Source organism: Octopus sinensis, linkage group LG7 (assembly GCF_006345805.1).
Source record: "Octopus sinensis linkage group LG7, ASM634580v1, whole genome shotgun sequence".
In the NCBI taxonomy this organism is placed as follows: Eukaryota; Metazoa; Mollusca; class Cephalopoda; order Octopoda; family Octopodidae; genus Octopus; species Octopus sinensis.
The window spans coordinates 102,171,253-102,196,607 of NC_043003.1; the positions used below are offsets into that span (position 1 = coordinate 102,171,253).

The 25,355-nt window shown below is 34.6% G+C and overlaps 1 protein-coding gene across 1 annotated transcript in view; it reads right to left on the minus strand.

Moving 5' to 3' along the window:
• Positions 1-381: 381 nt before the first annotated feature.
• LOC115214293 (CD63 antigen-like) overlaps positions 382-25,355 on the minus strand; it is a 44,958-nt gene continuing 19,984 nt past the window's right edge. Inside the window, exons 3-8 of the mRNA XM_029783446.2 lie at positions 19,359-19,553; positions 13,597-13,671; positions 9,391-9,468; positions 5,774-5,893; positions 3,330-3,413; positions 382-1,291 (exon numbers count right to left, since the gene is read on the minus strand). Coding sequence (XP_029639306.1) covers positions 1,241-1,291; positions 3,330-3,413; positions 5,774-5,893; positions 9,391-9,468; positions 13,597-13,671; positions 19,359-19,553 — 603 coding nt within the window. The 3' untranslated portion in view covers positions 382-1,240. The remainder of the gene's footprint in view (positions 1,292-3,329; positions 3,414-5,773; positions 5,894-9,390; positions 9,469-13,596; positions 13,672-19,358; positions 19,554-25,355) is intronic.

A 25,355-nucleotide genomic window follows, 5' to 3' on the forward strand; every position in this document is an offset into this window, starting at 1 on the left:
CAGTACAAAACCAAAAGGGAAGAATTCAGTTGTCACTAATAGTGACTGATGGTGCATTGCAGCAACTACATTGCTAGAAATAAGCATCAAGGACTCTTATATCCATAAACATAGCTATGTTTGTGGCTATAAGGATCTTTGACTCTTATTTCTAGCAATGTAGGTGCTGCAATGCACCATCAGTCACTATATATATATACATATATTTATATCAACATCATCATCATCATCATCATATATATATATATATATATATATATATATATATATATATATGTGTGTGTGTGTGTGTATATATATATGATAATGATGAGGATATATATATATATATATGTAGTGACTGGGGGTGCATTGCTGCAGCACCTACATTGCTAGAAATATGAGTCAAAGATCCTATATATATATATATATATATAATTTAAAACAGTTTGATTCAGCTTCATGTCACTTGAAGTTTTGCACGCCTGTGAAACTATACATCATATGGAGCCGAATCAGACTGTTTTAAATTATATATATAACTCCTGCTAAACGTGTTAAATGCCCTTTTCTTTCATTCATCCACTCACTTGTACACACACACACACACACACACACACACACACACGCACATCTAACTATTTACAATGATGATATATAACAATGTGTGTAGCAGATCTCATTAATGGTCAAATGTCCTTTATATACATTCCAAATATCAGTTGAAGCACTGTTGCTCATAAGACAAACAAATGATATACCAATGAAAAATATATAAACATCATATTTTGGAGATTTATGCAGTCCAGTGATGGACTCCATCAGAAAGAATCAAGTAAATGGAGATATAGTAAGACAACTCAGTCTTACAGAAAATCTTAATATTTATGCAATTCTTTTAAAATGAAATATTCCACTTGAAATATTATTTGCCTTTCTCCTTGGAAATCTTCAATCTACTTCACTTCATATTTTGTTTTAAAAAATGATTTATTTGTGTGTGATGGTGTAATACAAGAAATAACCAAATTGTTTATCGACTCCTTAACCAACACCTATAAAATATTAGAATATGTACAAAATTTATTGCTTTTTTTTAGTCCTTCCTTTATTCCTTGAAAAAAAAAATGAAGCTTTTGGAATCATTATCATTATTATCTCATTTTAAAAAATTTTCTTTGGTTTTTAATTGCATCACCAGGTTTGAAGTGCTACAAAAAGTCCTGTACTTATAACTTGGAGTTTGTGTCTCAACAGCAGGCTATTGTCGCATCAAACACAGGAATATGCTGGCAATGATTAGAAGAATAATCTGAAATTGTTAAAAATAGATACAAGAGCATTTTTCAGAAAGAGAGAATCAAATTGTTTCAAGTTTTAAAAAAACAAAAGCAATTCACAAAAATACTGTATTTTCATGACAATATATTTCTTTACTACCCACAAGGGGCTAAACATAGAGAGGACAAACAAGGACAAAGGGATTAAGTTGATTACATCGACCCCAGTGCGAAACTGCTACTTTATTTATCGACCCCAAAAGGATGAAAGGCAAAGTTGACCTTGGTGGAATTTGAACTCAGACCGTAATAACAGACGAAATACCGCTAAGCATTTCGCCTGCCTTGCTAACGTTTCTGCCAGCTCGCCGCCTTCCTATTTTCATGACAATACTCAACAATCTTGACTTTAAGTGAACTTAATTTACTTGAGCTCAACTTCAACTCACCTTGTTTAACTTGAATTCAATCCTACTTTTTATGCATCTTATTTATCTATTTATCTATGTTTTACTTGCTGATTCTGGAGGAATGAGCAATGCCCATGATGACTTTTGCAAGGCCCTGCAGACTGGTGAGGTTGGTGCTGTTAATGTTCCATTTAAATTTTAAATTTGATACTGTTGCAGGTCAGTTACCTGCAGGAAAGATATAACTAGGGAGACGATTTCTGTGGGCTAACTGGGCATAATTGTTAATGCAGGACCAGTGGGGTTGGAATTTGGTGGCATCCATCCATCTCCAAATGTGGGATAGGGGGAGAGAAGGGAGAGATAGGGTAGGGAGCAAGAGGCTAGAGAGAGAGAGAGAGTCAAAGAAATGATCTCCTAGCTTGACTGGTACTTTAAATATGAACTCTGTAAGGATGAATGATGAAGTTGACTTGAGCAGAATTTGGGCTCAGAGTAGCAGAATGAATGCTGCAAAGCATTTTATCTAACAACAAAAGTGATAAGAAGTGATGGGATGAGTGGTAGAGGTAAGAAGCTAGCCAGCTCCGAGGAACAGAGAGCTTTATAGTAGTAGTAAGAGTCAGAGAGAGAGGAGAAAACATGCCTGTGGACCAGAGAGGCTGGAGTGTGTCTGTCAGTGGTTTAATGTCAATCAATCAAGAGGCCCTTCTCTGGATGTGGTCCAGGATGTCTGTTTATGCCATGGCAACACTGCCCTTGACAAGGATGTAATACATCATTGTAACTTACTCAGACTGTAGTCAAACTTATCAAGCCTAGATTATCTATAATTAACTTGCTCTAGATAAAATGCCTTGTGGTAGTCATTCCACTTCTTTATGTTTCAAATTCAAATCCCACCAAATCAACTTTGTCATTCCTCAAATCAAATACAGATGTCGTTTCTTTGTTCATCTCTCTCTCTTCTCCTCTTCTCCTCTTCCCCTCTCTCTTTCTCCACCCTCCCCAGCTCCCCTTCTCTCCTTCCCCATCTCCCTTCCCTATCCACCCCTATACCTACTCTCCCCACTCTCCCCACCTCTCTCCAGAAGAAATCTTCTGTGTTTGGATCCAGAGACAGATTCAAAACAACTAACACAATTATTTTAACATCCATCTTTCCATGCTTGCATGGGTCAAAAGAAATTCATTGAAGCAGAATTTCTTCAGCCAGATGGCCTTCTTGTTGTATGTTGCTTGGATGACGGTGACACTTGTTTACAACTATTGCACACACACACACACCACACACACACACACACACACACACACATCATACTTATGATGGGCTTCTTTAATTTCAAAACCACTCACAAGGTCTTGGTTGGCCTGGAGTTATAGCAGAAGACAACTGCCCAAGGTGCCATACAACAGGACCAAACAAACTGTCACTGTGAATTAATAAAATATAATATGGAGTGCATAATTATCTATATAAGCTGATAACTGTCAGTATAAGCTAAAGCCATCTATAAACAGTCTATATAAAGCTACAATGACTTGAATGTTAAATATCTTTGTTATAGTTATAATGAAATACAAGAAGCATCTTGATTGAGACATTCAAAATGACAGAGTACAACTGTAATATATATAGGATTAAAATAGAGTATCCTACCTGAAGTATGCCGATTGTTAGACTTGCCGCGCCGATGATATATAAATTGTCAAAGACCCAGGATCTCAGCTTCGTGTAGCATGGCTTGAAAAAGTGTGAGAATGATATGGTCATAGTTGATGGACAAAGTTTAGTGATAATCAGAAATATAAACACACACACACACACACACATATATATATATATATTTCCTTTTCCTATGTTTCTGACGAAGAGCTCCGCTCGAAATGTTAAACCCTCCTTCTTTCCTTCTTTTCTGAGAGTCCAATAACACTATACTTGTTCCACGTCCTCGCGTTGTTGTGTTTTCTCTTTGTGTTTTCATGTTTGGATTAACTATATATATATATATATATATATATATATATTATATATATTCAGGGTTGTATATATGTACATACGTACCATCCACTTTCAGTGATTGGCACTTCTTTATACGGCTGTCTTCATTCATACACGTCACATATCCAAACCAACTTAGTTTTTCTCTTGCATGCTGCCTTTGATTCCTCTTATGTCCAACTTTTCTTTCAAAGCATTTCTGCTTTGCCATACATGCACACTGATGTTTCGCATCCAGCAGAGCAAACTGCCTTCATTCCCCTCCAGTCTATACATGTCTTCTGTATTTAGAGCCCATTTTTTGCTACCATGGAGTGTAGCTGTTTGTATACAAGTACCATATAATCAACCTTTCCCTCTGAGAGAGTGTCCTTTTGTTGCCAACAGAACTTCCTCCATACTATTCTAGAAACAATACTTTCAGAGCATCCTCTGCCATTGCTAATTTCACCACCTAGGTAACTGTTAAGTATCACCAGTGATTCCTGGTTCAAAGAAACTAATTTCCAGTCATAGTCTACAACAGTAAAGTGACTTATAGTGTTATCCACAATATTCTTGATTCAACGTATGTTATTAAAAATGGCTGCTCTTTCTCTGATCATCAAATGCGCATTCCCTTTATATCTAGGGAAGTCACTCAATTCATACCACAATTTGCATAACATTTATTCCTTCTTAAAAAAATAATAATTATAAAATTTTTATAGATCAAGCCTTTCTGGGGCTTTCCAAATTCTTTGAGATCAATGCAGTTGAGGGGATTTTTCTTTTTGTTTTTGATGGTTATCTCTATGAGGCGAAGACATTTCAGTTAGATCTCTGTCTGGCTCTTGAAAGACCACAAATGACTGGGTTGTCATCAGTCAGGTTAATTTTTCCTGGTGATGCCAATTGTTTCCTAGATACTGTGGTATTGTGACTATCTGGGTAATGAACGTGAGTGTATTGGGGGTTGGCTTTGATTCAATCAATTTGGTCAACAGTAGGGTCATACTTGCTAGTGCGATTGTTCCTTTGCACAATCACAGGTCCTGGGTTGGGAAGCCATGATAGCATAGATGTTGCTGTAGCCGAACATCTTTGATAGTTAAAGAGACATTCATGAGAAGTGGACGTACAAAGCAGAGATCTGATTGAATGCAGTGTGTCTGGAAGAACTATTTCCCATGAAGGTACTGGAAGGGCACGAGTTTCAAAGAGAGTAGTACTGATTTCCAAATAATATCCTTATATCTTTCTACCTGACTGTTCCCAGTGGGATTGTATGGTGTTGTCGTATTTGTTGCAATGCCCTTACTAAGGAGCCATTCTCTCAATTTTGTAGACATAAAGGCAGTTCCATGATTGGAATGTACGTAACTGGACATATTGAAAACTGAAAACAAGTCTGTAAAACATCTTATTACAGTCTGAGCTGATGTGTTCGATACTGGATAACCAAAAAGGAACCATGAGTGTTCGTCAACAATTGTTAGGAGATAAGGATGCTTTGTGGAAGGAATTGGACCTTTGAAATTGGTTGAAATTTGCTCAAATGGCTGCATTATGTGCAATTTGCATAACATTAATTTGCATAACAGTAACAGAAACTATCTACTACTTCAAGAGAGCCTCCTGGGCATTCGAGAGAGTATAAGTCCTGTGTGCCTTAGTGCTTATTGTTCCTGCACATCTGCCACTCATGAAGGTGGCTTTATCTGTCAAACTACCTGTGATTCCACTGCACTTCTTATGTGGTCATAGCTTACACTGGGTGCAGTGAACAGAAATATATATATATATAATACAAATAAGAAAATGGAGAAACAAATTTATCTCATTCATCAACTTATAAATATTACAATTTTACATTATTTATTAATTATACAAATGAGAACATCAAAATCAAACAAAACATTATATAAATCAATAGGTAATATAATAATAAAAACAATACAAATACATATTTTAATAGTCATATTATAAATTATTGAAATTCATAAACTACTCCTTACAGCTGTTTCAGCCTATGGTCAAAAGTCAATCTGACTTATATATTAAGAGAGTGTGAAGGGAGTGAAGAAGTGAGGGTAAAAAGATAAAATATGTTTTAAACTCACCTGAGGATAAGCATCATTAACACTTCTACATTTCACAAGGCAACATGAATCTGGCAGACTTAATGGTGTGGCCACCTCTCCTTTCCAGTCGGTGTAGTTGTTTACTCCACAGCATTTGTTCTGCAACACATAAACTTCACTATGTAACATATATGTATATTATGTGTGTGTGTATATATATATAAATATATATATATATATATTATATATATATATATATATATATATATATATATATATATATATATATGTATGTATGTATATGTATGTATATATGTCTGTCTGTCTGTCTGTATGTATGTATGTATGTGTATATATATATATATATGAATTTTTTGCATAATGAGATAAAAAACCAAGGCTGTGTAGATATTAGAACATTTATAGATAGGTCTTACAGCTGTTTCCAGGATATTTATTAATTAGATGGTGTGAGAGGATGGTTAAGTAATAGTTAATTTAGATAGGATACAAAATAGAGAGTGAAGTGGAGGAAAGAAAATAGATGTGAGATATGTAGGGATATTGAAGTTAGTTGAACAAATAAAATCTCACCTACATATATTTATATACACACATACACAAACATGTACTATTAAAAGACATATGCACATATACGAAAATATATAAATGTGTGAGTGTATGTGTGTGTGCATGTATGTGTGCATGTATGTGTGTGTATGTGTGAGTATGTGTGTGTGTGTGTTCAATGATTCAGCTGTGAGTTTACATAAGTAATTCAAGAACTGAGATTTTTGTGCATTGCCCTTATCAAATTCAATGTACGAAACTCTCAGCTCTTGGGTCTCTGATATTATTTTACAACTGAATAAAACATATATACAATCTTATGCATTGATGTCTATTTTTCCTGTTTTTTCTAGCATTCAAGTAAAAGCTATTTTGCTGCACTCCCTGTTTGTTAATTAATGGTAATCTAGTAAACAAGATAGTTTTATATTTACAATTTCATCTTCTCAACTTGATAATTATTAGATTGCTACACACCATGTCTAGCTACTTCACTTATGCTTGTACATAAGATATTTAATTATTTGGTTAATGTATTTTGAAAATGTAACAATTGTGCATAAAATATTTAATAGTAGTCTCCTGTTCACCATCTTGGATTCTGTACAGGAATCCCTTGCTTTATGGAAATAATGCATTCCCGAAAATTTGTCCATAACATAAAGTCTTATAATGTGAAATTAATTTTCCTATTAATAAAAAATAATAATAATTACAACTCATCTAAAGTGTATATATAATCAGGTGTAGTTTCGGCGGATCAAGTGAGATTGCATTCCTATGGACATTATTAGAAAAAAAAATAGCACAAAAAACAACAGAGAACAAGCAGCATGGTCACCTTAATACATGAAAATAATTTCTAACCATACACAGTAGAAAAACATTTTAAGAGAAATAAATCAGAGAATTATAAGGGTCATAACGTCTTAAGAGTTTGTTTTTACCAGAAATGTTTTTGTGGCTGTGTGAGGGGTGATAGTGGAATGAGCATTACTACTAGGACAAGGGACAATATTTACTATCTTATAGTTTATTATCATGAACAGCAGTTTGAGGGGTGAACTTATCCAAAGTTGTTTGTTGCTTATGATGCATCATCTCTTTATACAGTTCAGTTGGAACTGAACTCATTGTAAACGCCTCTTGTAATTTTTATATTATATTCAGGATAAAGACTGTTATTAGTAAAAACCTGCAAAATGCTTAGCAGTATTCGTCTGTGTTTATGTTCTGAGTTCAAATTCCGCTGACGTCGACTTTGCCTTTCATTCTTTCAGAGTCGATAAATTAAGTACCAGTTGCATACTGGGGTTGATCTAATCGACTGGCCCCCTCCCCTAAAATTCTGGTTATATCCTTTAAAGTATTATTTTGTGATGTTCAGACTGATACCACGAGTTTACTTTCAGATATACTCATTAGGTTATTTTTTTGTATTATCTGAAATAGAATACCTGCATATCTATTAATCCCCATAACTGAATTATATATATATATATATATGTGTGTGTGTGAGAGTGTGTGTGTGTGTGTATATATATATATGTATGTATGTATGTATGTATGTATGTATGTATGTATGTATGTATGTATGTATGTATATATATTGCATGGTCGGGTCGTCGGCAACTAAACCGGCAACCCTGCCAAGGTTGCTTGGTGAGGAGGGTGTTTATTGGATACCCTGCAGGATGAAAAACAAAACCCGTCGAAGGGCAGAGGAACTCTTGAGAGTCAACGGCCATCCAATAGCCATGGCCTATGCCAGAGTCACATAACCGGCCCATTTAAGAGTACCCTTCAATCATTTGGCAATATGCTGTGCTCGAGAAGACCTTTGAGTCAAATAAAAGCATTGTCATGGATGATGCACCTGTGCCAGTGACATGTAAAAAGTACCATATTAGCGTGGTCGATGCCAGTTCCACTGAACTGGCTCCTGTTGCACATAAAAAGCACCATTCGAGTGTAGTCATTGCTTGACTGGTTCCCATGCCAACGGCACAGAAAAAGCACCATTCCAGTGTGGTCATTGCCAGTGCCAATTGACTGGCTCCCATGCTGGTGGCACGTAAAAAGTACCATTCACATGTGGTTGATGCCAGTGCCACCTGACTGGCTCCTGTACTGGTGGCATGTAAAAAGCACCTACAACAGTCTCAGAGTGGTTGGTGTTAGGAAGAGAGAATAAAAGAAACTTTTGGAGCTATCAGTCAATCATGGCAGCCACTCATGAGGCTTTGATCAGCCTGCGGCAATAGTAGAAGACACTTGCCCAAGGTGCCATGCAGTGGGAGTGAACTTGGGATAATGTGGTTGAGAAGCAAGCTTCTTACCACACAGCCATGCCTGAAAAACAGACATTAAAGGATGATGATAATAATGATGTATGTATGTATTTATAATTGTAGTATAGGCTTGACTTAATGCTAGTCTAAGGAAGTGCTATATTCAACCACACATAACATATAATCTTCACATGGAACCATTTGCATGCAATATGGTGACAAGTGGGGTTGCACAGATACATTTGTAATGAATATGAACACTGTGCTAAATTCATTCTTTATCTTCTTCATTATCTTACATTTGTGTGTGTGTGTGTGTTTGCATGTGCATGCGTGTGTGCACATGAGTGTGCGTGTGTGTATATATATATTCACAATAGGCGAGCTGGCAGAAACGTTAGCACACCGGGCAAAATGCGTAGCTGTATTTTGTCTATCGTTACGTTCCGAGTTCAAATTTTGTCGAGGTCAACTTTGCCTTTCATCCTTTTGGGGTTGATAAATTAAGTACCAGTTACGCACTGGGGTTGATGTAATCGACTTAATCCCTTTATCTGTCCTTGTTTGTCCCCTCTGTGTTTAGCCCCTTGTGGGTAGTAAAGAAATATATATTCACACATAGACACATACATAATGCATATATGTATAAAAATGGATGCATTAGAACTGACTACAGAATGCAATGAAAGACACACAGAATCCTACAGACTTTTCTTGGCACTCACACAATTAAAGACACACATGTAGAGAGAGAATCAGATAGACAAATAGACAGAAAAATGATATTCCACTCACCGTTTGCTGGATGATGTCCCAGCTTTCAGCACTCGTCTTCATATTCTCAACCAGTTTGTCGATTAAGTCAGTCTCCAACTAAATGAAAATCAAAAGCATCAATACACAGAAACATGGCAATTACACAGAATGAGAATGTACAATGTTATTAATCCTTCTGTTATGAGGAAGAAAGTACCATATTATATTATTGGTACCTAGTTTGAAAATACATAATATAGTACTGTTGTATATTTGAGACAAATGTTAATACATAATAGAGGAATGAAATGGAGACATATCGCAGAAATATGTCATTCGCAGCTTAATGAATATCACATCAAAGCTTAACATGTTTTGCTTTCAAACTCTTAATTTCATAATTTTAGTTTCAATTTCATAGTTTATTTTAAGTTTATTTTTTATCTTTATAATTTATTTTTATGTTTTAATATTTTGCCTTTAAATAATAGTTAGGGTTAGTTGAATTTTAAGTTTTAATTTTAATATGTAAAAAAATTTAATTTTAAAAATTTAATTTTTTAATCTTGAAATTAAAAAAAAATTTCAATATCACATTACTTTTTAATATTTGATTTTAATATCTAATGTTTTGATTTTAATATCTAATGTTTTGATTTTAATTTTTAATTTTTAACATAATTTTAGAATATTTATCAATTTTTGAGAAAATTTTTGGGTATTCTAATTTTTATTCTTATTTTTAATGTTTAATAGTTAATATTTAAATTTTAATTTTAAAAATTTAAATTCAAACTTTTAAATGTTGAGTAATGGATAGCTAATACCATCCAACCCTCTAGAAATATTAATAACAAGGTTATTGTATCTGAAGTCAATCCCAATAGAATTAAATTTATGTCAAGTAACTCTAAGATTAAAAATTCTATATACCAGTGTATAATCAGTACTCGTAATAAAGTACGATTTTACATTGGAAGCACATCGTTAGAGTTATCTAAAAGAATTTCTATCCATTACTCAACATTTAGGGATAGAAATAAACGGAATAGTACCGGTCTCAGCAAACTGATTTGGGATTTAAAAGACCACAATGAACAATTTCATTTAGAATGGTTGATCCTCTCAATTTCGATACCATATGACAAAGGCAAGAAATTCTGTCTTCTCTGCAATTCTGAGCTATTTTTTATTATTTATTCTAAAATACTCTAGTAAACACGGTTATAGAACGAGCATACAGATGTAAGCATTGGCAAAAACATACATTTAGTGCATATAAGTAGTCTCTATCATTATATATAATTTAAACTTTAATTTCCTTTATATTTAACATTCACTATTAATATCCCTACTCTTTCTGTTAGCTACTTATGACGTTATATCATATAACGTTTTTTTAAACAATATTAATAGCGTTCTGTCTATCGCTATACAAATCCATCATTTTTTGCTAAAATGTCGTATTGACGAGTTTCGTTTTTTTCACTATCCCAAAGAGAAGATTGCATTGTTTATACCATTTATTCTTTTGAATAGTATCAGTGGAATTTTCGAAACATGTGTCGAAAGTAAAAATACTTGTTTAAACCTGCGTTAACTCCATTTTTTATTCTTATTATTCAAAATATTCAACGTAAACACAAAGTTTCAACCTTTATAAACAAGGAGTTACAACATCTTTACTTGTGAGATTTTTGCTGCCCTGGTAACTATTTATTTTTTTTTCCGTGTTAATTGTTAACAAGGTAAAAATACACTCATATATATATATATATATATATAATATATATATATATATATATATATATATATATATATATATATATATATATATATATTTATACATATATATATATATATATTATTTATACATATATACATATATATACATATATATACACACACACACACACACACACACATATATATATATATATATATATATATATATATATATATGTATGTATACATGTATATTGGTCAATACTTCATATATCCAAAAAGAAGCACACTCTAAAACATTTATTAAAATTACTTCCACCTGTTGATGATATATCACATTTACCAGGGACATTTAAACCAACTCCTTATGATAAGGGGAGATAATTTGAAGAATCAAGAATTCTCAAAAGGTTACATTTCATTAAGGAAAAGGACAGGCTTATTGTATGGAGATAGAGGACAGTCACAGATATGTGGCTCTATGTCAGTAAGCATCATCAGTGTTACAGTTGTCCTAATCTATCTCTGGCAGCCAAGAGGCAGAGACATATCCATAAGGAGCAGAATACTTTTATGGCCTATGTAATTGGCATAAATTAAACAAAAATGAGCTAAATAATTCAGAATGGCCAAGGGAATGTATATGAACAACATAAACAAATACAGGTATATTGAGTATCATACAATATAAATTCTTGATTTGTTAAAATTATTTCTACCTCTAGAGCAGGGTTTCTCAACCATTTTTTTTTTATCTATGAGCCCCTTTGATAGCTATTTTATTCTGATGGACCCCCATAGCCATTTGATGTTTAAAAATACTTCTTTCAAAATTCCTATTTTGTTTTAATCACACTAACTTGTGTAGGTTGAACAGTGTAAAACTTTAGAGGAAAAAATCCAATCTGTTTCTTACAGTCCATACCAATATGTGCATCTAAAGCAAAATTTTTCCAGGGGCCCTTAAAATACTGTTTGGTTTCATGCCCACCACCACAAACATTATATGGCCTCTGAGGATGTATCACAATTACCAAATGGCAATTAAAACCAGCTTAATATGAAAAATGGGGAGATGACCTCAAAAATTTAGACTTCAATCCACCAATATGAGTATATTGTGGATGTGTTAAATGACAATTTTTAATATTGGTCATGAATTTGTTAGTGATGAGTGTTGTCAATTAAATCAACACCAATATATGACCTGTATGCATTTTATTAACCTTGAATAAATGAAAGTAAAGTTAGTAATGACAGAATTTGAATCAATGGGGAAACAAATGTAATCCTGTTAGAAATTGTTACTTTGTTAATCTGTGTGTTGAATAATGAATGTTGATTAAAGTTTGATCATCACTCAGGATAGAATGTCTAAATTGTAGACAGGGTGCTATGTGTACATAACAGTGAAGGTAGTATGTTTATATAGAAGTCAGGACACTATGTCTGTAACAATCAAGGTACTGTCTTTATAAGAAATAACAGTGGTATCTCTCTCTTGTTCTCTTTCTCTCTCTCCTTTTCTCTCTCTCTCTCTCTCTCTCTCTTTATCCCTATAAACACACACATGCACACAAACATACAGAAGTAAAATGTCATCTCACTATAGGACTCGTGTACTATGTCTATAAAATAGGAAGAGTACTCTGAATAAATAGCTGTCGGAATGCTTTGTACTGCAATCACAGTATTGTACTTGCATAACAATCAGAAAACTATCTTATACACGCTCACAACATACACAAGTAACTCAAAGGGCAAGAGTTGTGTGCACTCAGGTTTGTAACAACACAAACATGCATATCCATGTGCATATACACACACTAACACACACATCAGAAAGATAATTATGTCTATATAATACTCAGATTTCTATGACTGTTCTGTCAGGTTACTATGTCTATATTGCAATTAAATAACTGTTTGTATAGTTATCTTTATGTTTATATAAGAGTCAGGTTACTATGTCTAAATAGTAGCCAAGAAGCGTCAATGAATATTCAAAGTTAGTATTCCTTCAAGTCCTAAAGAACATTACAAGACAGTGCCACATCCAGGTTTCCAGGGAACATGCCACCTATGGAAGCTGGTTTTGTAGTTTATGTAATAGTTAAAGGGGTAGTTAATGTGGTGGCGATTGGGTGTGGTAACCTGTGACATTGGAGTAGTAGTTGGTGTGGTAGTTGGTGTGATGGTCGTATGAAGTTTTGTGCATTGCACTCAGCTTTGTAACAACACAAACATGCACACCCATGTGCATATACACACACTAACACACACATCAGAAAGGTAATTATGTCTATATAATACTCAGATTTCTATGACTGTTCTGTCAGGTTACTATGTTTATATTGCAATATGGTGTTAGTGATGGTTGATATGGTGTTAGTGATGAGTGTTGTCAATTAAATCGACTCCATTATATGACTGGTATGTGCAGTATGTATGCTGTGTTGATTAAATTAACAGAAGTCTAACAGGAAGAGGCTCACAATTGAAAGAGATGATGTTACTTACCTCATTCTTACGAACCAGACCAATCACTCCTGCTGCAATCTCGATGCAGAATATAGTGGACACACACAGTATATACTGTAATATATAGAATTTAAATGTGTTATATATACTTATGATGAATGCAAATAAGATATACTGTAATATGCAGAATGTATACATGTTACATATTTATTGATACAATGCAAGACAATACAAGTCTAACAGCTGTTTCTGATCAAAATACCAGGATGCAGTCTATGCATAAATGCGAGAATAAAATTCTTCATCTTGGTAGGGCATTCGAATTAAGACAACAGATCTTCATCAGAGTGAGAAACAAGAGCATACAATATATACAAAAGGAAAAAGGAAAAGGATATAAAACATGGTATAGACAAAAAGCCTAGAAGCCCAATATGTTAAATGCACATAGTTATTTAGCATCAGGGCTCAAAGAGTGTAGATGAGAGAGTGAGCTATTAAAGGACTAGGGAATACTACAAATTATTAACGGGAGGGTGCAGTTAGGAGGTGGGGGTCGGAGTGTTAAGAAAAAAGAAGTTATCAAGAAGCTCTATGTAAAAAAAATAAAATAATATTAACATAAATATCAAAGGTCAAACCTAAGTAAAGATAAACAAATTACTTAAGTAAAGATAAACAAATTAAAGTAGGTTACTAAAGTAAAAATTTACTTGCAAGAAATTAATCCCAAGAATCCCCCCTATGGTCCACAATAGGGTAAGTCTCAGTCCAGCAATCTCTGCATAGGTCAGTAACAATTTAAACAGATCACCTGTTAAAACTGTTACAAAGAATTTGTTTATAAATAAACAAGAAAAAGAAAGGAAAGCAAACGGTAAAGGAGATAAAAAAAAAAAGAATTTAAGGGCTGCTTATGTCTTTCAGCATCTTAATGGTATAACATGTGAAAGGGAAACATAATGGGACCAAGAGGTAATTGATTAAAAGAATGTAACAGGTCGTGGTAGGTCAGCAGTTCAATGAAAAACAAGGAAAAAAAGGAAAAAAAAGGAAAAAATATATTGCTGAACCTCGTATATAGCAAATTGTAGTAAAAATTAAGTATATACCAGTATGTAAGAAAAATAAAATGTGCAGGTGATCTACAGAACTTAAAAAAGCACTAACAGTTAGGTGGATAATATTTAAAGCCAAGTCACATGCTAAAATATCAAATAATGAAACTTCCGAGATAACAACAGCAATCTAATTAAGCTCAAAAGCATTACATAAACATGAAAGTAAATTATTTCTATTATTATAAACCCCACCAAAAAATAATATAAAGGCCCTAATGGGTATAATAGATGGGTACAATTAATGCCGAGATCACATGAGATCCTATGAGAAAAAGTAACCTTGAAATAAGCATTTTACTAAGTAAGCCGAAAAAGCAAAAATAAATGCCCCAAGTTAGGAGAGAAAATTACTAATTAAATCTAATCATTAAAATTATAAATAAAAGTGTATTAACTCCTGGTGGGTGAAAAAAATATTAGTGGGCTTAGTGTACAAAAAAGTAAAGGAAAAACTAATAAATAAATGATAAAGTGGAATGATAAAATAAAATGAAAAGAAAAGAAAAGGGTGATAGAATCAAGTATGGGGGTGGGGGGATATAGTACACGTATAAGTTGGGCTAATAATGTGATGGAAAGCATAAGGCCTTTAGTGTTCTCAGATCAGTAATAATAGATATAAAAAGCAAAATACAAGGGGTTATGTGTTAGTAAAGTGCAGGAAATCCATTCATATGGTATATGAGATAGGTAATAGGAATAGGGGGGGGGTTACATTAGAAACTTAACAGAAGGGTAAGGGGAGGAGTTAGATATTTAAGTAACTAGGAGAGCCTTGGTTATTCATAACAAGATGACATCCAAAAAGAGTAAGATGTAAAACGTCCATTAAACTAAAAGATTTGTATGCTGTGGAATTATACGTAATAATATGAGATAATGAAAATATATCTAAAGTTAATAATTATATGAAGTAGGAAATAGATTAGGGTGGGAGGTAACATATAAGACTTAGGGAAAGGAGTAGAGGTTTTTTTTAATTAGACTACCTACATGAAACTATACTTCTAAGCAAGACAAAAAATAAAGGGATGAGATGTATAACCGATATTAAACTAATGCGGTTACTAATTAGAAGCTGTGGGGTTATCAGTACTAATTATGGAGTAGTATGAGTATTTCTAGTGTTATTTATATCTAGTGAAAATAGACCCACCTTTATGCAGGCAAGCTATACTACGCTCAACTCCCAGGTTCACTAACGTAATTTGTGCAGTTAGGATTTTAAAATCTCATTTATGCAAAGGTGACATTTTCTATTTTTTCCCTTATATGAAGGTGCAGTAGCAAGGATCTCACAATTTAATGTGAAGCTTGTGTTACTATCTTTGAGCTCCCAGTCGAATTGATTAAGTTTCTGTTTCCAAAGAATGCTGGTGCATGGCCAGTCTATGTTTTATTTCATTCTGGGTTATTCTGATATAACTCCATTTACTAGACTTTCTTGTGACGGTGCATTGATAGATAGCTTCCTTAATTCTACAGTCGCTACCAAATGTACAGGTATTCCAGTTCCTACAGTCACATAGGTTATTCTGCTGGGTGGAATAGCTACCTAGTGGGGAAAGATCAGGTCTGTTGAGGCTAAAGTGGTTACTTTGGTTCTGAGAGCATTCTGTACGAAGGCAGGGGTAGTGGTTATTGTTATTATTACTACTAATGCCACTGACCGTACCATATATGTTTCTATTTGAGTAGAAAGTATCTAATTTATTATTATTCAGAGAGGATATAATGCTCAGTTTCTAGACATGAGTGGTCGCAAGACCAAGGCCTCTTCCACGATTTTTAAGAAATGTGGTGGAAAACCAGCTCAGGAAAGCAGAGATACTACTCCTTGAGACCCCTACCTACTCTAATTAAATATTCTACAAGACTTGAAATTGTCGTCCTGCCTTGGTTTTGTTTTCCTTTAATATATATATATATATATATATATATATATATATATATATATACATACATACATAAATATATGTATAAAGATATATATATATGAATATATATATATAATTTAGATGACAATTTATTCTCTGTACCCTGTATATATATATATAAGAATAAATTTATTCAATAAAATCACCATTAGTTTCAGCCACGGCCTCCAGACGACTTCAGAACCTCCTGCAACTCTTCTAGATGGTTCCCTCATTTAAGTTGGTGAATGCTGCCATAATATTTGCCTTTAGTTCATCTTTGGTGTTACAAGGAGTTTTGTTGATCTCTCACTCAACTGCGCCCCACACATGATAAATCAAGGGGGCTGCAGTCTGGGGAGTTAGGTGGCCAGATGTTAGGGGTGATGTGGTTGCAGAAATTGTCTGACAGCCATGACTGGGTTCTCTTGCTTGTATGGCATGGTGTAGAGTCCTGTTACCAGACATAAGGTCTTTCAGCAGCCACCCCCTTGAGCCAGGGCTCAACATGGAGGCCTACATTATTATTTAGTACATTTTCACTATTTGATCTCTTTAAAATTTCAAACAGCTCCATGCAGCAAATCCTGCACCCTTATCTGCTATTTAAGTACAGTTTAGCAACCCTAATGATATGCCAACTCAAATTGAATTTAACATTGTCATCCTTGAGTTCCCAAATCTTCATGGCTAGTGGTGTCCTGCCAGCCCTGTGTCTTAATTTAAAGGAAGAATTGTGGTTACGTAAGCACCCCTTCAGATTTATGGAGTAGCCAATATAAGTATAAGTATTGGTCTCTGTTACATCACATTTGTAAACAACATTTACAGCTAGACATTGACCAGGAAATAGACAAGATATTTTATCTAAATTATTGCACTCGATGTTTTCTAATACTTGAAATTTATCATTATGGGCATGTGATCCAACGTTATTATGGCATAATAATTCAAGTTCATGAGAGTTACTGGTGTACAGATGGTAGTTGCTGGGGTTTATATTACTATGATTAATACTATTATGATTATAATTAGTTGCTGAGTCTGGGGTTGGAGACTGTTGGTACTGGGCATTGCTGTGAGAGATTTGGCTTTCAGATAGTGGCAACCAGCATCCAAAATTTCAATTTTATAACTAGCGAAAAGAAAAAGACAGAAAAAAGGAGAGAAAAAAAGGACAGAAAAAGAAAAGGAAAATGAAGAAGAATATTTAATCAAACAGTTTTGTATAAATTTGATGATATTCTATCATTTTATTCATTCCTTCAGGGCTTGATGTTGATAACCTGCAATCATATTTCTCCTCATGCATTTTGAGTATTGGAAGTGAAGCAGAATCAGAATATTTTCTGAGAATAAACACTTTCAAGTCTTTTTCAAAATTGCAGCTGTTTGAAGCAAAATGTTTGGCAAATTCTGTTGAACTACTGTTATTGCGCCTGACATCATATCTGTGCCCATTAAATCTTAACCAACATAATTCAAATTGCGTTTTGTGCATTCTGCAGTGTACACCAAATGGGAACCTTTACATGTACCACCTTCTGTATAAATCATAACATTTCTGTTATGATTCCTGATGGAATTCACTTGACTAATGTTGTTGCACAATGAACAGGTCTTACCTCTCTTGTGGCTGTTTTTCAAGGTACAGTGAGCAGTTACTCCAATGTTAGTTTTCTTGGAGTCAGAAACAGAGGTCAATAGTTTTCTTATATTTTTATTCCATCTAAAGGATACATTAGACGGTTGAAGAAATATCTGTTTGAAACGAGGATATTTTTCTGCAACATGCTGGTAACTTTCATCCAACATTTTTGAAATGTCAGCGAAATTTCGGTGCCAGTTAATTACTAAAGGAATTCTGTCACATATTGTATTGTGTCCGCTAAAATTATGTGTGAAGGTTTGACTTTCTTTGCTAGTCATAGCTGTCTCATTTGCTATTTCCTTTAATCGTGATTCACTGTAACTGCGCTTGACACAATGGTGTACAAAAGCATTTGCATTTCCAGTAATCCTCTATGTCAATACAAATCCATTTTATCCTCAAAAATTGGGATTTCGGATTTGACTGAATTATATGAGGTGGATGATTGGAGGTAAATGTGGGATGATGTGGGCTTGCAAAATAACTCTGTCACTATTCTGCCTCCAGAAAACTTAACTTTTGTGTCCAAAAATTCAACATTACTTTTTGTGGAACTAGAGGTGAATTTTATGTTGGACTTAAAGCCATAGTTTTAGAATAACAGTCACAGAAATGTAGGAAAGCAATTAAACTCTTGGGATATTCTTTTGTTTGTAAAATTACTTTTCATCTGATGATTACAGCTTTTTGTAATTGAATAATTTTCTCAGTCTTCTATTGAAGATGATTTGTAAGAAACAGCTGTAATGAGCAGACGATTATTCATTGTATATTATTATGCACACACACACACGCATATGTATATATATATATATACACACACACACAGATGCACACATGCATATATACATATTTTGGCACATACATCATAATGTCCTTCCTTTTAAAGATGGTAGAGGGTTATTGGAAGGAGCTTTGCCTTCTATTTCTATTGAGACAAATAATCATGTAGAGGTTCCCATTGGGGTCAGAGGAGCTTCCTCATTATAAGAGAGATGTAAGAAGTGAGCCAATATGGCTGAAACAATGTAACTGAGAACCTTGTATAAACAAGAAATGAAAAAAAAAAGAGGTTCTGAAATGAAAAGAAGAGGTAAAAAAATGGTTCCTTACCAAAATTAACAAGCAATGACTCTCCAGGAAGGCTGCACAGAAACCAAGGATACAAACAATAATGGTAATAATACCAGCAGCAACCAATAAGGAAACAATAATTGTAAACTTGACTTCTGGTAGAACTGCCATGTAGACGGCTGCCTCAGATATCTGAAGGTAGATTCCTAAAGCAAGCATCACCACTCCCAGTACCTGTAATATAGAATGAGAATCCAAACAATGATGAATAATGATGATAATTGCAATGATGACAATGATGATGATGATGATGATAATGATGATGACTACAAATCTGCCATTAATGATTAAGATTAGGATGAATTCTAAGTCAGACACGTGTTCAATATGATAATGGTTTCAAATTTTGGTACAAGGCCAGTAATTTTGGAGGGAGGATGTCGGTCATTGACATTAACCATCAGTATTTGAGTGGCATTCATTTTATCAACCCTGAAAGGATGAAAGGCAAAGTTGACCTTCCCAGGAATTAAACCCAGAACATATAGAGCATTTTTAACACACTAATGATTTTGCCATCACACTGCCTTCAAGGTCAATATAATAATGGTAATGATGATGATGATGATGATGATGACGACGACAACGACGATGATGGTGATGATGATGGTTATGGTGATGGTGATGATGATGATAATGAAATTCAAAAATTCAACAAGTTGAACATCTCTTCCTCCTACTATTTCCTTAAACACTCACACTCCTTAAATCATCACAAGTACAAAACAAAAGTTGAAACTAAACAACATTCAATAATACCTTTTAATAATAAATAGAAATAACAATAATGATGGTAATAATGATGATGGTGGTGATAATGATAATAATAATGTTGGATCAGAGGAAATATTAGCAATGACAAATAGTAGTAAAAAAAAATGAAAATAATAATATCAGTGATGATGATGATGATGGTGATGATGATGATGATGATAATAATAAGAGAGTAACCTGCTACCCACATAAATCCTACCAAGAATAACACCGAACCCAGCCGAAGACACAGAAACATTAATATAACCAAGCAGGACAATGGTAAGGTGACTCTCAAAGACTGGAATATCTGAAATTTCATGTGAGAGTTTTGAATCTCCCTCAAAATGAGTTGGGAAACTTGCATATCTATAGCTTTCGAATACACAAATGAATAACTCAAGAAAACTTAAAAGCTTTAATATATTAAATTTTGTGCGAAACTTTTTTTATCTTTCTTTTCTCCCTGACTATTTAAATATGTAAACATACCTTTTATTGCAACAACACAACTGAATTCAGAAATTCAAAAATTCAACAATGTGAATATCAGTATATATATATATTATTGTTTTTCCTACCAGTATTACAAATAGAACAGGGTGAATTGCCTCATTGGCCACTAGTAGTAGTAAACACATTTGACCTCAGCTGACCCAAAGGGTGCAAGATTTTTTTGTCTCCTATTGCTGACCTCATGGAACAGAGACTATGTGATCAAGCTAGAGTAATATGAAAAAAATCATTGGTTCACAGAAGTAGAGCTTGAAGCTATCAAAAGATGGGTCTTGGAAAATAACAGCAGAAATAACAATGAAAATACAGTTCTTACAAATGAAAGTAATCTCATAGTACAGGAAAGGAGCAGTGGTAGCTTACTTGATGGGAGACATATAGATGATCTGAAAGAAGACAATAAAACTAATGGTGATATGACAGATGAACAAAAGGCAATCTATGACAGAATAAAGGCAAGACTACAGGAGAACGATAGTGACATTATTTGCAACCTTAAAAGTTGATCAGTGGAAATTGAACCAAGAAATGAAAAAAGTCAATGAAATCCTGCAATATATTAGAACAAACAACATCACAGAAACAAATAATTTCATCACAGCAGCAAGTTTTGTTGTAGCAGAAAACGTGGGTGTTGATGTCAAAAAAAAAAAAAAAGAAATATAATGGGAGTGAAAAAAGAAAAGATCCATGGTGGAAAAGAAGAACACGGGCAAGGTTTGATAGGCTCTCAAAAGATATTTCTGTGTTAGACCGAAAGGAGAAAGAGGAGCTTAAAAGCGAACAAAAATACAGGGCACTGAACAGGAAGTATAATATTGAAAGAAAGGGCCTGAAAGTGGTAATGGAAGAACTGAAACAGTGCCTCGTTGCAAAGAAAGTAAAGATGGTAAGATATGACCAAAGAATGAAGGGTTACCAGCAGACTAGATTATTCAGGGTAGATTAGAAGAGATTCTACAGAGAAATAAATGGAGAAAAGTTGATACCAGATAACAGTGAAAGTCAAAGGTTTTGAAGTGACAACTGGATCAAAGACAAGGAGCACAAGAAGGATGCTGAATGGTTGCAAGAACTGAAACAAACAGTAGTCTGTCCAAAACAAGCAGAACTAACCACTTCAGTTAGGGAGGAAGTGAAGGAAATCAGCAAAGAAAATGGGCAACTGGAAGGCCCCGGGACTAGATGGAGTTCAAGGCTACTGGATCAATAGATTTGGTGAATGTCATGCACGAATAGCTGTGCAACTCAACACCTTGTTAAATGCCAACCAAGGAACACCAGAGTGGTTGACATTGGGTAGGACAGTGTTGTGCTTGAAAAACATTGAAATAGGTTATACGGTAAATAATTACAGGCCGATATCCTGTTTGCCACTTATGTGGAAATTATTGACTGGAATACTTGCAGAGTCACTGTACAAACATCTGAAAAAAATGGAGTCCTGCCACATGAGCAGAAGGGTTGCAATCTTAAGTGCAGAGGTACCAAGGATCAACTCCTGGTAGACGAAACTGTACTTAGAGAATGCAAGAGGAGGAAAAGTAACTTAGCTATGTCATGGATCGACTATCATAAGGCATACAATATGATCCCACATTCTTGGATTATGGAATGTATGAACCTATTTGGTATTGCATCGAATGTCGAGCAATTGCTTGGAAAAGGTATGGCAAATTGGAGGACAGACCTGACAGCATATGGAAGAAGTTTAGGGACAGTAGAAATCAAGAGAGTCATCTGTCTGTCCCCATAGATCTTTGTACTGTGCTTGATGCCACTAACACTGATTCTGAGGAAAGCAAAAGCTGGGTATGTATTCAAAAGACGCTAACAAAAAGTCAACCACATGTTATTCATGGATGACCTCAAACTTTATGGTAAAGATGAATCCCAAGTCAGTTCCCTCGTTGATACAGTGTATACTTTCAGTACTGATATCAGAATAGAGTCTGGACTAAGAAGGTGTGGTGTGTTAGTCTTGAAGAGAGGCAAAATCAAATGTATGGACGGCCTAACGATACCGTTGGGAAGATTATGGAGCAGATAGAAGAGACATGTTATAAATACTTGGGAATATTGAAAATAGATAAATTGATGGAGGAAGAAATGACAAAAAAATTTAAGGTGGAGTACTTGCGCAGACTGAGACTGATCCTTAAGTCAAAATTAAATGGATCGAATAAGATTGAAGCTATCAACATCTGGGTGGCTTCCTTCCTTAGATATGGAGCAAGGGTAATTGCATGGACAGTAGATGAACTAAACAGCTTACACAGAAAGACAAGGAAGTTGCTAACTAGATATGGGACACTCCACCCAAAAAGTGACACAGACTGTATGTACCAAGAAAAAGAAGGGGACGAGGACTGATTGGATGCGAACACAGCATTAGAGTAGAAGAAAACAACATAGTATGGTATGTAAAAAATGCCACAGAACCACTATTATTGGAAGTAAGAAGGTCAGGCTTGTGTAGGATGAAAGATGGCAAAGATAAAGCACTGTACAAGCACTTGAGAATGAATGAAACTGAAAATAGGTGACTAAAGAAAAGAATGCATGGACAATTTCATAGGAATGTGGAAGATAGCTATGGATGGCCAAAAGTGATTTAAATCAGAAACAGAGGTTCCAATCTGTGATGCCCAAGAGCAAGAACTAAGAATGAATTACATCAAATACAGAATGGACAACACATCAGAAAGTGATAAGTGCAGAATTTGTGGACAAAATTGTTAAACCGTATGGAATATTACCAGTCAATGTACACCACTGGCTCAGAAAGAGTATAAGAGACGTCATGACAATATAGCAAGGCTTGTCCATTGGACACTTTGCAACAAGTATGGACTTGACAGAGCAAAAAAGTGGTATGAACATAAACCTGAAGGCATCATCCAAGCTGATAATGCAAAGACCCTATGAGATTTTATGATTCAGTGCAACCATGAGACAGAGTATAGGAAGCCAGACATAGTATTAATTGAGAAAGAAAGTAAACTATGATGGATCATAGATATAGCATGCCCAGCTGACAACAATATATGTGATAAGGAAGAAAGAAAAGTCAAAAGATATGACAGGTTAGCTTGGGAAGTTAATCAGTTGTGATTCATGAAAAAGATGGTAGTTGTACCAATAATTATCAGATCCCTGGAAACAGAGAGTAAAAATCTTGAGAAGTACATGGAAAAAATAGGGCTGTAATAAGGGTGGAGCACTTGCAGAAAACAGCACTGCTTGGAACTGCTCAAATACTCTGAATGGTGCTTGAAAAATGAGTGTTACCTTAGTTCACTGGTAGTGAACAGCTGGCACCGTAGTACTTGTGCAAAGACAATAAGTAATAATAATAATAATAATAATAATAATAATAATAATAATAATAATAATAATAATAGGGTGTCAGAAAAATGCTTAGCAGCATTTCTTCTGGTTCTTTATGTTCTGAGTTCAATTCTTGTCAAGGTCAACTTTGCCTTTCATCCTTGTGCATAGCCTGGATAGACTTTGAAAAGGCTTATGACATGTTGCTGCATTCATGGATTCTGGAAACACTCCACATGACTGGAATAGTTGAGAATGTGTGTGCACTGATTAAGAAGAGCATACCTAGTTGGAAAACATGTCTTTTTAGTAACAACCAACACTTAGCCGAGGTAACAATCAAAAGAGGTATCTTCCAAGGAGACTCTTGTTTACCTCTGTTATTTGTTATAACCTTGATCCCACTTTCTGTAGTCCTATGCAAAATCAATGCACACTAAGAACTAAAAAAGAATGGACCTCGTCTCAACTACCTTCTCTTCATGGATGATTTAAAACTGTTCGCAAAAAAAAGGGCCTGAAACGGAGAGGCTGGTTGAGAATGTACAAATGTGCAGCAAGGATACAGGGATGGAATTCGGTATCTCGAAGTATGCAGTGCTTACTTTGAAGTGGAGGAAAAGAATTGCCAAATGAAGAGAGAATGGAAGACCCAGATGATGATGGGTACAAGTACCTTGTGATCTTGGAGATGGACAATATCTTGCATAAAGAAGTGAAAGACAAGGTCATCACTGCATATTTCAAGCACCTTAAACTTCTCTTGAAATCAAAACTCAACTCAAGGAACCTTGTGACTGCTATCAGTATATGGGATTTTGCTGTAGTCTGCTATAGCGTACCCATCCTGAAATGGACACGAGCTGAGATTAACCAACTCGATCACACTACCCAAAAGACATTGTCAATGCATGGTGCCCTCCACCCTAAGGTGAATGTACATAGGCTCTACATGAAGAGGTGTAGGGGTGGATGTGAACTGATTAGTGTATGGGAGTGCATCAACAGTGAAAGAAGAAACATGGCAAAATATTTGGTAAATAGAAGACAAGACCTGTTACAATATGTGATGTAACTAATGCAGAAGGATTTACCAAAAATGGACTTGAGTGCTAATGAATTCCAATCATGAATAGCCAATAGGAGAGAAGAAACTCTACTCTGCATGGTCAGTTCCATCATGAAATTAACAACTTAAAAGACCAGGAAGCAGTATGGAGGTGACTAAGCAAGGGTGACATAAAAAACAAGACTGAAAGCCTAATCATTGCTGCCCAGGATCAGGCATTGTATACTAACTCAGTGAAAAGGGATATATATCATACAAGTGCAACAAACCTCTGCAAAATGTGTGGGAAGAGAGTTGAAAGCATAACT